Consider the following 16,903-nt stretch of genomic DNA (forward strand, 5'->3'; position numbering starts at 1 on the left):
CATTTGTAGTTATTTTTAGTTTCAATTGTTATTTTAAAATCACATTCAGCTTTGAGCTTCCTAATGCTACTCTTAAGCTCTTTACAGGTTTGCTTAATTGTAGTCGTATGGCTGGTAGAATGAACCTCTTATAAGAATTTCTTTCTCATGTTATACAGTTCATCTATGTGGTTACTCCACCACAGTTTTTTCTAAATTTCTCATTATATTTGATGCAAGTAAGACTAACATATCTTTACAGTTATTTAATTGGGAGTAGAAGTCAGTGGCATAGGTAGTGACTTTAGCAATGGGATCATTCAGTGGAGGATTTCAGCATAATTTATTTAGGACTACATAATTAAAGATTTGCTTTTGAGAAGTCCCTAAATGCAGTGGTGTTTGCAGGGGAAGTGCCATCTGTTTTAAAGAAAAAAGTTACTGATTTATGGTCTAATTTAATGAGGGAAGATGACTTATGGAGACATGTAAGAAGTGTCAATCTTTGTCAGGACCAGAGCAAGGATATTTGGGTATTTAGTGAAATGACTAACTATTTGTACAAGGTGTTACCATTTATAATGTTAAGGAGGCATTAAGTATGTTCACCATTGGCAGTATTGGTCAACCGATTTATTGACAGATAGTTGAACTCCTGCAGCAGAAAAGTGTTGCATTAATGAAGATTTCAGTTAAGGTGTTTTGATAGCTATCGTGATCAGAAGGGACAGAGACAGTATTCAACAACTAGCTATGAGGTTTTAATTAATTTTGTTTAGGGTGACTTGAACATCTAGAAGTACAAATATGATGATCATTGGTGAGGTGATAATATCCTTAACAAATACTGCTTCTCCCTGCACAATTGACAGTAGGTCTGAAGCCATGATGGACAGTAAACCCTGGAAGAGACAAAGTGCTTCTCATTGCCCTGCCTCAAATACTGGATGCATATTAATGTCATCAAGCTGTAGAAGGGCTTCAAGAGTAGGCATTTTTGTTAAGACTTCTGGCTTTGAGTAGAGCCACTTTAATGTTTTCCAATTAGACTTAGTGTCCAGCAGATGGGCTCTGTCTAAAAATGTCACTATGGGGCAGAAAATACCTTAGCTAGAATATGAAAACCATGGTATGAGAGAATCAGGCCATCTCTGGCAAGACAAGAAGGCTTGCCAGCTATCTTGCCCCAAGTTAACTCATATTGGATTCCCTAGAATGACCCCTGTTACACAGCCAATTATTATATCCAGCTGGCTTGTCTTTGAACATTGGCATCATTCTCGGTGATGGCAAAATACCACTCAAGTCTAATATCTTTCCTGTCTTATATCTCAGTCATATCCTTCTGAATACCCCACTGGGTAGAATGCATAAGGTCATTTACCCCCACATGGACCATTGCCAGGTCATAATCATATCTGACAGGATAGAGGGATGGAAAGCCCTTGTTACATACTGGATTGTTCTTTTCTCTCTTGAATGGGCTATAATCCTAAGTTACCAGATCCCAAGATCTTGGACAGTGTGCTATTTTGGTACAGCCCACCTAATCACAGAATAAGTCCTCAACAGCTAGTTAGTCAGTCAGTGTCTTTTATTGAATGCCCCTCTTATCAAATGCCATCTTGTGAAGTGAAGACTATATAGTCACTACTGGAGTGGAACAGTATTATCAAAATATAGAGAGAAGACTATTTCTGTTTCTCATTGATTTTTGCAATCTTGAAGTTGGCATTGGGATGGTGGTGGTGGTAATCCATCCTCCAGATGTAGGTACGGGGGAGCTTGCTTACATTCAAAAAAGGTTTTTTAGAGATATTTGCTAGAGCTCAAGCAGATGTACAGTCTTCAAGGAGCTAGCCATGAACTGATTTTCTGTGAGATCAATAATTTCAGAGAGATTCAACTGTTGGAGCTGCTAGTTCATGAGAAGTTTGCTTTCAGAAAAGTGGATGACCCTTATTGTTTTCCATGTTTTCCATGTTTCTGATCATTTTCTCCTCCTCTTGCATTTTTGCAAAAAGGAAATATCTTCCACAGAATATGGCCTCTCAATGTGCAAATATGTTTTCATCCCACTGCATTTTAGGTTGCTTAGGCCTTGTATGGAGCATTAGTAGTTCAGAAACTATGTGTCAAAGGTAATTTAAAAATGTAATGAGATCAAAGTACCATTGCATTATTGATCCCTTAATTATTGTTTCATAATGGGTAAGTTCTACATGGAGGTTTTCTTGCTTCTAGAGGACCTGATTTTATCTATTTGTGGTCCTAGATAAAAAGAGAACCTTGGTTGCTTTATGTTAGTTATGCCATTTTCCATTTAGCTGACTGCCTTTAGCCAGTGTGTGTACAAAAATAAGCCACTTATTCTTTGCATCCTAATATAAGCTTTGTGTGGATATGTTTCTCTGAAAAAGTGTGTGTATGCAAGTGTGTATGAGGAAGGATGTTCTCCAGAGAGATGGGCTGCAGCACTGGAAATACTACAAGACTTAAGAGGAGATATAGGTAGGTGAATTATTTCCTTATTTTTTGACTTTCCAAATCATATGTTACCATTACACAGCCTATATGTGTAGCACATGAGATTCAAAAATAACTGATTCACAATATTACTAAATAAAACAAAATGTGCAAAACGATATACAAAAGTTAAAATAAATATACAGTGGATCAGTTTTCTGTCAGCTAGACTTCATTTTTTTGATGCTTTAAGCTTAATTTTAGTTGTAAATGTAGGGAGAGCTGTGCAGGCTGCAGACAGGGAGCATTCTATTTGTTAAGTCTGGATCAGATAAATAAAGGTATTGTACGAGTAGTAATTGTTTTGATCTTTTTTTAATAACATGGAAGTGTTGAAAGTAATTGAATCGAGGAATATACTAAAGCATCCTGGACTGCAAACAAGCATTTATGATATCAGCTTTCCTATTTAAACTTTTTACTTCAAACATTATTGTGTAGACATAAAAATAACTGTAATGAATAAAATCTAAGTGTAAATGTAACAAATGTAAAATAAAATAAATAAATCTGGAAACGTGGACAGTGCATGAAAAGCCTGATTCTATTCTGTGTCAAAATTGCAAGCTTCCTTAGAATCTACTGCTGGCAAGGTTCCAGACCAAAACAGCAGAAATAAATTAACAGTGGTGTGTAGGTTGTCTCTCAATGCGTCATGGATACAAAGGTCATCAGCTTAACAAAAGAGCAAGATACAATCACTGGCTGCAACATAATATAATATAACATAACTTTGGTTATGATTTTATATATATATATATATATATATATATATATATATATATAGAGAGAGAGAGAGAGAGAGAAACCAGCCCTAGAGAGGCACTGCTGATATTCTGATGAAAAGTCTTTAACAACACTAAAACCACAGAATTTTTATTTTGTATAGGTCAATAGATCTGCCATTGCTATAGGAAACAGCTGAGATATGAAAATGTACAACATCTGTACATGCTTTTAGTATAAGAACAGATCTAGGACAGACAGTGTCAAGATGCATCAGTAAAACCACTGTAAAATAGAAGTACTACACAAAAGCGCTAAAACCACCCCATTTCTCTGCAATGTCATAGTAGAATACCATGCTAAAGGGCCTTTTTAAGCCTAGACATGCTAACCAATAATATTAAATAGGTACTGGTCCCATAGGTTTTGTGGGGTGGGGGTATATATGACTTAGGTTGAGCATTTACAAATTTCCTCTCAGAGATGCTGGTGCCAGACCGAGGGTATATTTTAATTTTCCATTCACTGTTCCAAGTTTCGTTTGAAGAAGTGCAGGGAAGGACTCTGCCTCACATGGATGGGAAGCTTGTTTTAGAGAGGGGGCAGTTCCTGAGACACATACTTATCCCTCCAGCATGTCTTATTTATGTGGCAGATGAGGCTTAGGTGGCTGGATCTGGTGTTTCTGTTACTGTTTGTTTTGTGGATGTGTAGCAGGTCCATTAATGCAGGATCAAAAGATGCTTTGTAAGGATAGGCATAGATCGCCTATCAGCATTGTGTAGGAACCGTACTTAAGAGTACACAACTAGACATATGAGACAACTGTTTTGTTTTAGCTAATAGCTTGTTATACCAGAAAATGCCTCGAATGACAAGGAAATGTTCCTAAATTAAAAAAGTACTTTTCCAATTGTGGAACATTTATTTTCTGTGGTTTATTGTTGCTTTTCTCTCCAGATTTGTCATAAGTTTGAATACATACCTGTCATTTGCATTCTTCTGCTGTGCTCTTCTTGTGTTTAATGCAGGGCCTGAAGATTAGTGTTTTGTGGACCCTATATTACGGAGTCCTCAGTGCTTTTGCTCCTGTTTACAGCTGGATCCTTGTACTAAGAGGACTCGTTGGCTTTGGGATTGGAGGAGTTCCACAGTCGTAAGTAAAATTTGCTTTGCACTTTCTCTATTGAAATCGATGCAGTTGTATAATGTACACTTTTAATACTTATCTAAATCTATGTGTGTATATTGTGTTGCCCTGTATAGGATCCACTTTGGTGTTCTTCTGTAAAAAGTGGTTAAGATAGTTTGTGTTATTGGTGCATTGTAAATTGTTACTTTACTGTTTTCATGTGCAGTGATAATTCCTCAGACTTGTTGCCTTAGAAACAATCACAATAATAGTTCATTGTTTCTGAATCTGGGGAATGCAGTCTAGGAATCTCTGTGATATTTTTGAAACTAATAACGTTTAACATTGAGGATAATGATTTATCACAATTAATTTCAGTTGGCTGTATTAGCTGAATTCATGTTTGTATTTCATGCAGTTATGCTGAAACAGACTTTTACAGCTTTAATGGTTCTAATTAAATGATGTTTCCCTTCTTTGTTCCCTTGCATAACTGTGATACTGTATTTGAACTAGTACGGTAAATGGTACAAATCAAATAGACCAACTGTCCCTTTTCTGCTACTGACATCTATGAATTCATTTATTTACAAATCTACAGTTTGTTTCTCCCTTTGCATTTGTTATACAGTAGCAATATGCTTTGTCTCATAACTGTTTTAACAAACCAAATTGTAGCTTGGTTTGCTAGTGTTAGAAGTGTTCAGTGTAGTAAACACCTGAATGTGTCATCATAGTTTGCACTGTCATGGCCTTGTAAGAAGTGCTTGATAAATAGCTTGTAGTGTCTGTATTCCACTTTAAAGATGTAACGTTACTTTTTGCAGTATCCTTAACATATGCGATAGTTAGCTGTCTGCTGTATCATCAGTCTAACATAAACAATGCTAGTTGTTTGCTCTGTTGTTTCATGGAAACAATCAGAGTGTTAACATTCTGTAACAGAGGAAAAAAAAAAAACAAGAAACTAGTGATCTTAAAACGTCATTGATGTGCTCAGTAAGCCACTGCTGTGTGTTCTTGTTAACAATCAGTAAGCTGACTCGCATTGTCACGTTTGCTTTGTAAGCATGAGGACATCATAGAAGGTTCTGCCTGTGTCCTCCTGGTAACAGTCATCACCACAGCATGCAGATCACATACAGGTTTTGTCCGCTGATAAGGGCAGCTTGGCCTAACTAATTTACCCTTTCCCCTCCCTTTTACAAAAACTGTAGATCTTGCTTAAACAACTGCTTCTTTTTTCTTCCACCATTGATGAGAATCGATTTATATGTGTCATATGCTTTCTTGAATATTGTCTTGTTCTGTCTGCATTGTTCTCCTGTAAATACTCAGTATGATAATTCACTTTCACACATATCACTTCTCAACAGTTTATGTAGGCTATAGCAGCTTCTTCTGTTAATATTTTTCCCCAGTATATATATATATATATATATATATATATATATATATATATATATTTATATATAATCATTATGGCAGTTTGCTGTGCTGTTTCATTCATAACAAACAAAGTAAAGTCCAGTGATCAGAAACGCTAGGCTGGTAATAGTAAGTAGCAAACTTGCTTATTTAGAATACACAAAGCTTTCAGGCCAATGCTCTTCCTCAGTGTGTTATATAACAAACTACTATTCACATACATTTAAACTAAAATCTTCATGACACAGCCCAATCAGAAGAGGACAACAATTAATGGCATATTCATATTTAAAGACATAAAACACATTTATGCACTTTAATATAAAAATACACATATATAGTTTATATATTTTTTTATACTTTTTTTATAATTTTAGAGTGCAGGACTTAATGTAGACAGGAAATATTTTATGTTTTAAAATGCATTTTATGTCTTTAAATGTATGTGAATAGTAGTTTGTTATATAACACACTGTGGGAGGGCATTGGCCTGAAAGCTTTGTGTATTCTAATAAACAAGTTTCCTACTTACTAATACCTGCTTAGCGTTTCTGAGCATCAGACTTTACTTTGTTGTTTGTGAATATTTTGTGTCTGGAGTGACAGTTAACGTTAGAGGTGGTCCTTGCTGTTTTTCCTTGTCTCTGTTTCATTCATAAACACTCAGTCTTTGAGTTTACTATTTTTCCTGTAAAATGCAATTAGTATATTCATTTGCTTTACTTTTCTTTAAAAACAACTGCAATTAATATATATCAGCTTGATGTCTCACTGTTTTCTTCATAAAAGCTGTGCATGCGGTAGCCTTCCCTTTTTATATGCACACTAACATAACTTTTATTATAAGTGACCTCTGGGTTGTTGTTTGTCTTTTCGGCTTTTCCTGGTTAGGGGTCGCCACAGTGGAACTCTAGTCCGCTAATGATTGGCAGTAGATTTTTATGGTGCCGAGTTGCCAGCCCGACACCCAACCTTCAGCGAAGGCATGCCCATTCATGCATGTCTTTTGGAGGCCACTCGACTGCGGGGAGAACATGCAGATGCCACACAGAAGGCATTCCAGCCGAGAATCGAACAGGAGAACCCCTGCTGTGAGGCAACAACGCTACTGCTGTACCACCATGGCATATTATAAGTGACCTCTGGGTAAAGAATAAATATGTTGGCTTACTCTGTTTCAGTTTCTAAGACAATAGTATGTAAAACAGTTTGTTCTGACATTTCACTGATAATATCCTTGTTTGGTCATGCTGGAAGTCAGCGTGCAACTCCAAAGTCCTGGATATGCTTCTTCTTCTTTCGGCTTTTTCCCGGTTAGGGGTCACCACAGCGGATCATCTGCCTGCTCATGATTGGCAGTGGAGTTTTACAGTGTCGAGTTGCCAGCCCGGCGCCCAACCTTCCACAGAAGGCACACACATGCACACACTCACACCTAGGGTCAGTTTAGAGTGTCCAATCCACCTACTGCATGTCTTTGGGATGTGGGAGGAAACCGGATCACCCGGAGGAAACCCACGTGACCACAGGGAGGACATGCAGACTCCGCACAAAATGCACCCCAGCCGAGAATCGAACCAGAGGACCTCTTGCTGTGAGGCGGCAGCGCTAACTGCTGCACCACCATGGCCGCCCAAAGTCCTGGATATGCTACTTGTTCTATTAGTCTTCCTCTGAAAATTATTACTACACTTACATTACATTGTTTTAGCCTTTCTAAAATGTGTTACTTTACTTGTCTGATGAATCAGTTGGAAAGCTTAGAACTAGATATAATGAAACCCAAACTCCAGTGTTAATATCACCAATTCTTAATTTTTTCACTTTGTAATAAATATGTAGTGCATGCAGCCATGCCAAGTTTGATGGACAATGACCTGATTCAGTCACTTATTAGCAATCTACAAAGTCACAGAAACCTGCAGAATACATCACATCTTGAGCAAATGGGACATATTATTGTTTCCTGTATGTTTTATTATTGTTTTGTCTTATCTGGAATTTTATCAAGATTTTTATTACTACTGTTATGGCACAAGAAAAGGGGCAGTTATTTCATTACTTGTTTGGAGCAAAGAGGCTGTTGTTCAGATTACATTTTGTTTTTTGTTTAACACTATAGGCAAGTAATTAATAATAATAATAATAATAATAATAATAATAATAATAATAATCCTATTTGTTAATCAGATACGCCCACTGGAAAAGCATTCTCTCTTCAGGGGTGTCCAGAGAGTTTTGTCTGTTTAAGTGACTTGGTCAAGGTCACATACTAGACAAACAAGGATAGAGGGAATCAAACCCTGTACCTCAGGAACAATTTCTCACAACCTTACATCTGTGCCAACTGCCAGAGTAATTGACTATGACCTTATAAACTCTGTGCTATCCATTTTCTATTTTGTGTTATATTATCTGGTTACAGAGCCTTTTTCACACATGCAGAAGTATGCATGTGTTATATAGCTAACCTCCCACATTGGTCATCAGGCACGGGCCTCTATGTGGTAACAGTTGTGTCCAGAAAACACTGATAGTGGACAGATAATGCAGTTATTGCCATGCTAAGTTTGCTCCCACTATATGTTCTTCAGCAAGGAAGGTATTATATAACACCCACAGCCTCTAAGTTACATGCTAAAATTAGGTGCATGTCATGATCATGTTTTTGTAGGATTAGTCTGAGGGAGAAGACTGAAAGGCCCACTTTAGCATCTACTCTGAAATCTGAGTACATTGCATCAGAGGAATACTCCATGCCTCTGGCCTTTGGTAGCTATGTAGCAGTCCTGGTACTACTGCACTTCTTTTAAACTCCTTTCTTTAAATAGTTTTGACTCCCATTCCCCCCTCCCCAAATCATCAAGCCTACATCCCACTTGACAGTTTGTTTTCTTGACCTTTGTTATCTTTGAGTTCTGGGTGAGAAATGCTAGAGCTGGAGATTGTGGCCTCATCTAGTGTGGTTTAAAATTTTTAATGCTTTTTAAAATTCCCGTTGCTGGCTGAATTTCAACAGAATACCCTTGATGCAAGCTTCCACTTAGGCATGCCTCAGCCAGTGTGTGTATACTCCATAGCAGGAATCTGTTATTTAGATTTTTGGCTCTTACTACCCAATTAGCTATTCACTCTCATCTCACCTTATCACCCAATTAGCTGTTCACTGTCATCCCACCTCTATCAACCTCTTCAGCATCTGGATCCAAAATCAGAACTGTGTTATTTGGGGTGCAGTCATGGCTAAATGTTCTATGTTGTAGAGCCCTCGCTGTGGACTTTCTCACAAGGAAGAAGACTGGCAAATTGGAAAATTTGTTTCTGGGCTTCATGCCTTGTAATAAAGCCTCTGCTTTTTATTGGTTGCAAGAAGTGCAGAGGTAGGTAAGGGGGGCACAGTAGCTGTATATCCATACATTTAAATCCACAGGTTATTCACAGTGTTAGTTATTCTCCCCTCGCCTGCACTGGGAGACCACTACATCAGTGCTGTGGTCTGGCAAGACCAAGTAACTTGTTTAGAATCCAGCCCAACCCCTTTTCCCATTTTTACACATGGGGTCTGGGTGTCATTTCAACAGTGACAATCTAGAGCCAAGGTTCACACAGGTGGGTGGCTAGCCCTGCCATTTGTGGATGGAAGCACAACAGACCTCCACATCTAATTGTTTACACCTTATTATCTATCTTCTAGCTAGATCACAGTGCATTCAAAGGTGGAGTCTATATCCTGATCCATTTTTGGATGTGCCTCTTCCTACATAGAGCTTTATTGGCATGCGTACAGGTGGGCAGTGTTTGTAGACTTTTATCTCTAGTTGAGGCAGAGCCATGCTTGTGTATTGTACATAAAGCATAGGTACGCTGACCTGAACACTGGTTGTAGTCTTGTTTAAACTGAGTGGTTCTTTGGCCAATAATCAATGTTTAGGAATAGGCAACATTTCAACTGAGCTGCTTTTTCTTGATTTAAGCTAAAAGATGTAAGATTAATATCTGAGTTTTTGACTTGTAGCTCTGTTGTTTACCCTAGATGTTAGATGTTATGCTGTATGCTGTTCACTAGCTGTTCCTCGTTTAATGGCAAGTATTAAGAATTAACAACTTGCAATTTGTTTCTGTTTTGTACTTTAGCTGAGAAAGTTTCCTTTTCTTTTCAGGGTAACTCTGTATGCAGAATTTCTTCCAATGAAAGCAAGAGCAAAATGTATTCTTCTCATAGAGGTAAGGGTATAGATGCAACATTGCTAGTTCTAGAAATTATTTAAGGCAGGCATCTCAACTGTTTCTGCTTTGAGGGAATGCTCCTATTTCAGGCTTGATTTACTGTTGCACACACTGTCCATATTTTTAGAGGTATGTTCATATTTTCCGGCTTGATTTACCACTTCATCAAATTTTCTGAATTCCCCCCTCATCACTTGTGATTTTTGGGCTATTTAGTTCACACAAAACCACACTACATAAGTTCCACCAATAATTTAAAGAAAGAGAGCACACATCTTCAATCTCCCTTTTTCAGAAGCAAAAATAAATGACCTTTGGTGGTAGAAATGTAAAATACAGTTCATTAAAGTCTAGAGACTTTACACTTTCTTACGTGCTTATATTTTTCCATCATTTTTGTCTCTCTTTATATGTGTTTCTGTGTAGTATTCCACATGCCTACTACAAATGAGAAGAGTTATGTTATGTACTATTTGATATTCATAGTTTATGCTAATTAGATGTATCGATTTTTGGCTGGCTGTACCTACTTTTCAAGGACCTTTGTATCTATTTTCAGTGTCTGCAGGTTGAGAGGTATGATTTAGGGTAATTTTGGATTTGAAAACAAAATCGGGGTCAAAGCCCCATTTTGTTCAGTGTTTATTTCTCATGCTCATATAGGAGATAACATTGTCAGGCCAGTCAAAAGATACAAAAATGCTGCTCTGGTTAGAGTCCTTCAAGTTTGCGTGGGATGGGTGGTAGACTATGGCAAGGGGCAGGGAAAGGACAATTGAAAGATAGGAGATACGCAAACAGGTTAGCCTAGATAGAAAGCTTGTCTTCCTCTGTTGTCATAACTGTGTGATGTAGTACAATGTAATGTCTTCTTTAGAAATGGAGATGATTGGCTTTAAGAATGTGGAATGATTTATTCAGGGTCTTCATTAACGGGGTTTCCAGTCTGCAAAATCCACGTACCTAGTTCTACCCCTGCTTTGCAGTTACAACATATATGTAACAGAATAACATGATGTGATGTAAGAATAGAGCACGGCATCTTTAAGCAGTGTTCTTCCTCCTAAAACCTGTACTCTTAACAGGACACATGTATATTGAGAATCTCTATTTAGAATGTTTAAGCTTGCCTTTGCAGGAAGTAGAGGCTAAATTATCCCTTCTGAGTTCAAGCTAAATTACATGTTGTTGTTTGGAATAAATAATTTTAATTTTTTATCTTGTGTATATTTATCAGCATGTAACATTTAGGAATATCATATTTTGGAAACAAGGAATACAAGCGTGCAAAAGCAAGAAGCTGGAAAGTCTGATGGAACTGATAAACCATAAATGGCTAGAGTAGTAGGAAATGTTCCATTTGAACCTAGAATATTACGAGGTGTTTCTTTCTTCTTGTTAACACTACTGAACCATCAGAAAAATGTAAATTTTATTAAGTGATGTTGGTACAAAGATATAATTTTATAGCAAATCTATATAATCAAATAATAATAATAATAATAATTTGCTTAAGCCATTTTACTCCAGGCAGAAATATAATGTGTCTCAAGTTTCTTGCAGTAGAAATGCTAATGTGTATGTTACTAAGTAGAAAGAAAAATCTGTGGTATCCCTCAGAAAGTCTCAGAAAACCCAGTATGCAACCTATACTGGGTCAAAAACAAACCAAGAAGAAACTTTGCAGTGTGGAGGATGTAATATTCACTTCCTGAATTATGTTAAGCACCTAGTTCATTAATAAAAATTAAACTGTAAAATAACATGCTGCAAAATAATAAAATAAAAAATGGTAGGTAGTCCACAGTTGAGTTAAAACTGGAATAAAGGATATTCGTGGTTTGTTTTGATGTCACTAAGTAAGCTGCAGAGCTGCAGAATTCAGGACTGTAATTACTGTACAACATTGCAAGAACAATGCCTTTTGGAATAAATAGTGATAGTATTCAGAGACACGTACTGCCTAAATGAAAAACATGGCTCAGCTCAAGCATAACATCATAGAAACGTGTTGATTTATGTAAGGTTTTGACAGATGTTTGCCTTTAAATGGGTGAATTGTAGAACTATATATATGGAATACATTCATTTGAGCAACCTAACTTTCCTCGATCTGGTATAACACCGAGTTTAAATATCGAATTTCTCAGTGGCGAATGGTCGGAATGTCATACAAAACACCGAATATGACATTTCCGACCTCTCTACCACCTAAACAAGCGCTACTATGGGTCAAAAAGGGGGGGGGGGTATTTTGCATTTCGCTACAATTGCATTCGTATTTATGAGAATTTTCTGCACTGCTTTCGAGCATTTTCTGATCGGCCATCTGCCGGCCGATCAAATTAATGTATATATATATATATATATATATATATATGGGTCTACTTGAGTAGACTGAAATTCCATTAAACTGAATGTCTAACAGAGATGAAATGACTGGAATTGGGATCTTTAGAAAAGGGAAGCAACAAACTACATAAGAAAAAATGGGAATTGTGGGAACAAGATACGCAGAGAAGCAGGATTTGAATGAGTCATATGATGCTTAACTAACAATGACTGGATAGATTATAAGTGATGTATAATGTTTTCAACTACAGGTTTTTCAATGGTGTCTGTGATATAAAATGTTTGCAACTAAAGTGGTGTCGGTGTTGTTTGTTTTTCATTTAGATTAACTATGTCATACGTGATAATTTCATAAAGATGTTTATTGGGGAAAAAAAATGAGATGGCAATACAGAAACCTTAGTTTAATGAACGTTCACATCACCAGAATGTTAATTCGGGAAAAGGAGGCAGTTGGCCAACATGGGGAAAATTGCCACTATAGTACAATGTCGGAGTTGGTATATTTAGTTGGGGGGGGGATGAAGCCCCCCACCTTGGGTGGGTTTGACATACTTCGATGTGTTTATTTTTTTTATGTTGGCCAACTGGCCCAGATATTGTAGTTTATTGGCTGTTTGGGCAGTTTTTCCATCTCTTTCAACTTTCTGGTTTAAAAGCCTGTGTTTGCACCTGTTTCCCGCCTTTCCTGTAACTAGTCTAGTCCAGATACAGATTTGCTGTATCCAGGACTGTTTGTAAGCTCCTGAGCAGTGCCAAATAGTCTGCTCTTCAATTTTTCCCTTCAATCTGCTAGCTCTCTCCTCTCCTGCACTTTTACTAGCTTATTAGTCTAGCACTTTACCAGACTTCTTGTAGCAATTATTGTAGCACATAAAAGTGTTACAAGTACTAAACGTTCTGCAAGGAAACAGCTCCAGTACTTAGTATTAATGCCCACCCCTCCAGGCATGTCTAAAGGTCAGTTCCCTGTGCTTTCTCCTATTAACCTGGTGAACGTGGGCATCCTGAGGCAATGTAGCAACTGCCTCATGTACACTGACAACCCTCTCCTCTTACCTCCTAACACTCAGACTTGTGAGAAATACACTTATATATCCAAATTGGAAGCCACATACTCTCCAGTCAAGACTGGAATAGCTGGTCAAGAGGATGAGGTCAACACTTGCACCACACCACATGGAACATATAGCCCTCCAGAACACACACCAGCACTGCCTTCACATAAAAACACAAACCACACACCCACCTTCCAGGAGGCTCTCAATAAAAGTCTACCCAAACAGCAGAGACCTCCAAGGCAGAAACACGCTCGACCACCACAACACAACACAACATTAATCACGAGACACATAATTCTCCTAAACAGTGTGCCACTCAACCAAAGCCCCTAAGGCAAAACAGCATGCCCAACACACTAGTCATAGGTGACTCGATAGTGAGGCTCACTGATGTCCCACTCACTAGGTTGAATAAGGGGAAAGTAACAGTCAGCTGCCTGTCAGGTGCCAGGATCTGCCACATAACGCATGCACTCAGGTCCCTCAACAACAGGTACAAATATGACTCTGTCATTGTACATGTGGGTGTGAATGACCTGAGATGTACCTCCCCGAACTACATGAAAAGAGATCTCTGATTATTTAGCCCAGGTGGGTATGACCCTAGCCCTGAGCAGCATCCTACCATCACCCAGAATGATACCACAGTACAAGCAGCAAATGATTGATTTCAACAACTGGCTAAGGTTCTGGTGTCATTCTAAGGGGATCCAGTATCTGTCTGCCTGGGATGACATGACTGACAGACCTCGATGCTTTGCCAGAGATGGCCTGCATCTGTCACCCCTGGGATTCCAGATACTGGCAAAGGCTCTTGCCAACCCTATAGTGCCTTTTTTAGGCAGTGTCCAAAGACCAAATTACCACCGTAACAGCTACAAACAAATGCAATCTGAGGGTCATGCTGCTCAAAGCTAGAAGTCTAAATCTCAAAATGCACTCTCTCGAAGCACTCCTTAAAATGGAAAACATCGACATTTGTGCTGTAACAGAGACCTGGTTAAAGGCAGCAGAAAGCACCCCTGCACTACCAGGCTATAACTCATTCCACACCTTTTGTCCCCAGAACTTGGACCAAAGCTCCAAAGGTAGTGGCATTTCCATATTCATAAAGGATGCGCAGACCTCCAGACTGGTAGCCCAACATAACGCATCAGAGATACTTCAGGTGCAGCTAACATTGGGTAAGACAGCGATTCAGGTCATAGCCTGCTATGGGTCCCCAACCATGTCCAAAGACTCACACTCCATGTTTCTAAGCACACTGGAGAATATTAGTGTCCAACCTAAAGCACTCATACTGGGTGACTTCACTACCCCTCCATTAACTGGGAAAACTACTCATGTACCAATACACTTGCCCAGCGTTTTCTGGAATTCATTAATTTCAGTGTCCTGGACCAGCTCGTTCTTACCTCCATTAGAGGTAGCAACATCCTTGATCTGGTCATTACTAACATGGGCGACCATTGCTCTACCCCAATAGCCAACTCATCCCTGGTTAGATCCAACCACAAACTAATCACCTTGGAAATCCACCCCCCCCCCCACAAAGGTAACCACCATGAAAAACTTCTCCAAAGCTAACTTTGGGCTTCTAAAAACAGAGGTGGCTAACTTCACGGCACCCATGTAAATGGAGAATAGTTGCATGAATCATACACTGATGCAGTGTACAAACACGTACACAAATGCATGGATCTCGCCATACCCAATAGAACCAAGATGCTCTTCTCTAAATAAAGGAAGCCAATCTGGTGGTCCCCTGCCATAAACAAATTCTACAACAGAAGGAGGAAACTGATGCGAAATAAGGTAAAGTCCTAGGATTGGAAAAACTCCCTTATCAGCCTCAACAAAAAGTTGAGATCCCTCATCAAATCCTCTAAAGCTAGCCATGAAAACAGAATTGCAGCAGCTAGTAAAGACAACCACAAGGCCTTCTATAGTTATGTTAAGAATTTCCATGGCAATACCCAGATTTGCTCTGAGCTACTGCACAATGGTACCTCTTATACCAAGACAACAGATATTACCAACATACTGGCCGACAGATTCAGTGCCAACTTTACCCCTCTCTTCCCCCCAAAGGACCAATCACAATACCAGTAGATTGCCAGGCACCCAGTATTACTGCTGCACAGGCTGCACTGTTCAAGGCCAAGAATACAGCTAATATGGGACCTGACAATATCCCTGGTTGTGTTCTACATGAACTGCAGAGTGAACTGGCACCTCACCTGTGTGCCCTGTTCAATCACAGCCTCACCTCAGGCTTTGTACCTACCGAATGGCACATTGCTACAGTCATCCCTCTCCACAAAGGAGGAGTGACTACAGACCCTGGGAACTATCGCCCCATTAGCCTGATGAATCAGATATGCAAAGCTATGGAACGCATCATCATGGACCTAATAAACAAGGATATAGGGAATTTCCAAACTCTGGATCCCACATAGTTTGATTTTGTGAAGTGTAGATCATGCCTGCTCAACCTGGTTGACTTCTTTGAGTCAGTCATCAGAGCTGTGGATGAAGGCAAGCTGGTTCATACAGCCTAACTTGATCTGGCCAAGGCCTTTGATACCATTCCCCACTCAGCAATCATAACAAAACTCACTAAGCTAGGCATCAACCCCTATATCACTAGGTGGGTTGCAAACTGGCTCACAGATAGAACCCACAGTATGAAAGCAGTGGACTCCAAGTCAGCAAGCTGACCAGTCACAAGTGGAATCCTACAGGGTTCGGTCTTGGGTTCTCTCCTGTTTGGTATCTATTTCTATGAGGTCCAGGCCAACACAAAGGGACTTTGGCTGGCAAAGTTCACAGATGATTGCAAGTTGGGAGCTATTATTAACTCCCCAAGTGATGTTGACATCCTACAGAAAGGCCTCACTGAGACCAACACCTGGTGTCAGAACCATGGCCTTAAGCTCAATGCCAAAAAATGTGTCATCACCCCCTTGGGAAAAATCCAGTTACCATGAATTACCACATCGATGGTAGTCTACTGAACACAGAAGGCGTTCTAAGAGATCTGGGAACACAGGTTGACAGCAACCTCTGTTTTGACCACCACATTGCCACTGTGGTTAGAAAGTCCTTCTATGTGGCACATCTCATTATTAAGGGTTATGCATCCAGGAAGAAAGAGGTCATTGCCTCTCTCTACTCTTCCCTCATTAGGCCAATCATCGAGTACAATGCCCCATTTGGCATGTACCTCACAAGACACCTGCAACAACTGGAGAGGCCACAAAAGAACCTCACAAAGAGGATCCTAGGCCTTAAACACTTGTCTTATATGGACAGACTTAAAAAACTCCAACTATTCTCTGTCTCGTATTGCCTACTTAGAGGCGATCTCTCCTTGACTTACAAAGCCATGTCTGACCCAACTCTGTTAGAAGTGCTACATCTAAAGAAATCCCAATCCCTCCACACCACATGCTCCAGAGACCTCAACCTC

The 16,903-nt window shown here is 39.1% G+C and overlaps 1 protein-coding gene across 1 annotated transcript in view; it reads left to right on the forward strand.

Moving 5' to 3' along the window:
- The window catches only part of LOC122799383 (SV2 related protein), a 416,834-nt gene that overhangs the window by 226,885 nt on the left and 173,046 nt on the right, over positions 1-16,903 (forward strand). The window contains exons 6-7 of the mRNA XM_044068393.1: positions 4,263-4,387; positions 9,952-10,015. Coding sequence (XP_043924328.1) covers positions 4,263-4,387; positions 9,952-10,015 — 189 coding nt within the window. The remainder of the gene's footprint in view (positions 1-4,262; positions 4,388-9,951; positions 10,016-16,903) is intronic.

The sequence above is a fragment of the Protopterus annectens genome, chromosome 4.part0 (genome assembly GCF_019279795.1).
Source record: "Protopterus annectens isolate FY-2018-M chromosome 4.part0, PAN1.0, whole genome shotgun sequence".
NCBI lineage: Eukaryota > Metazoa > Chordata > Ceratodontiformes > Protopteridae > Protopterus > Protopterus annectens.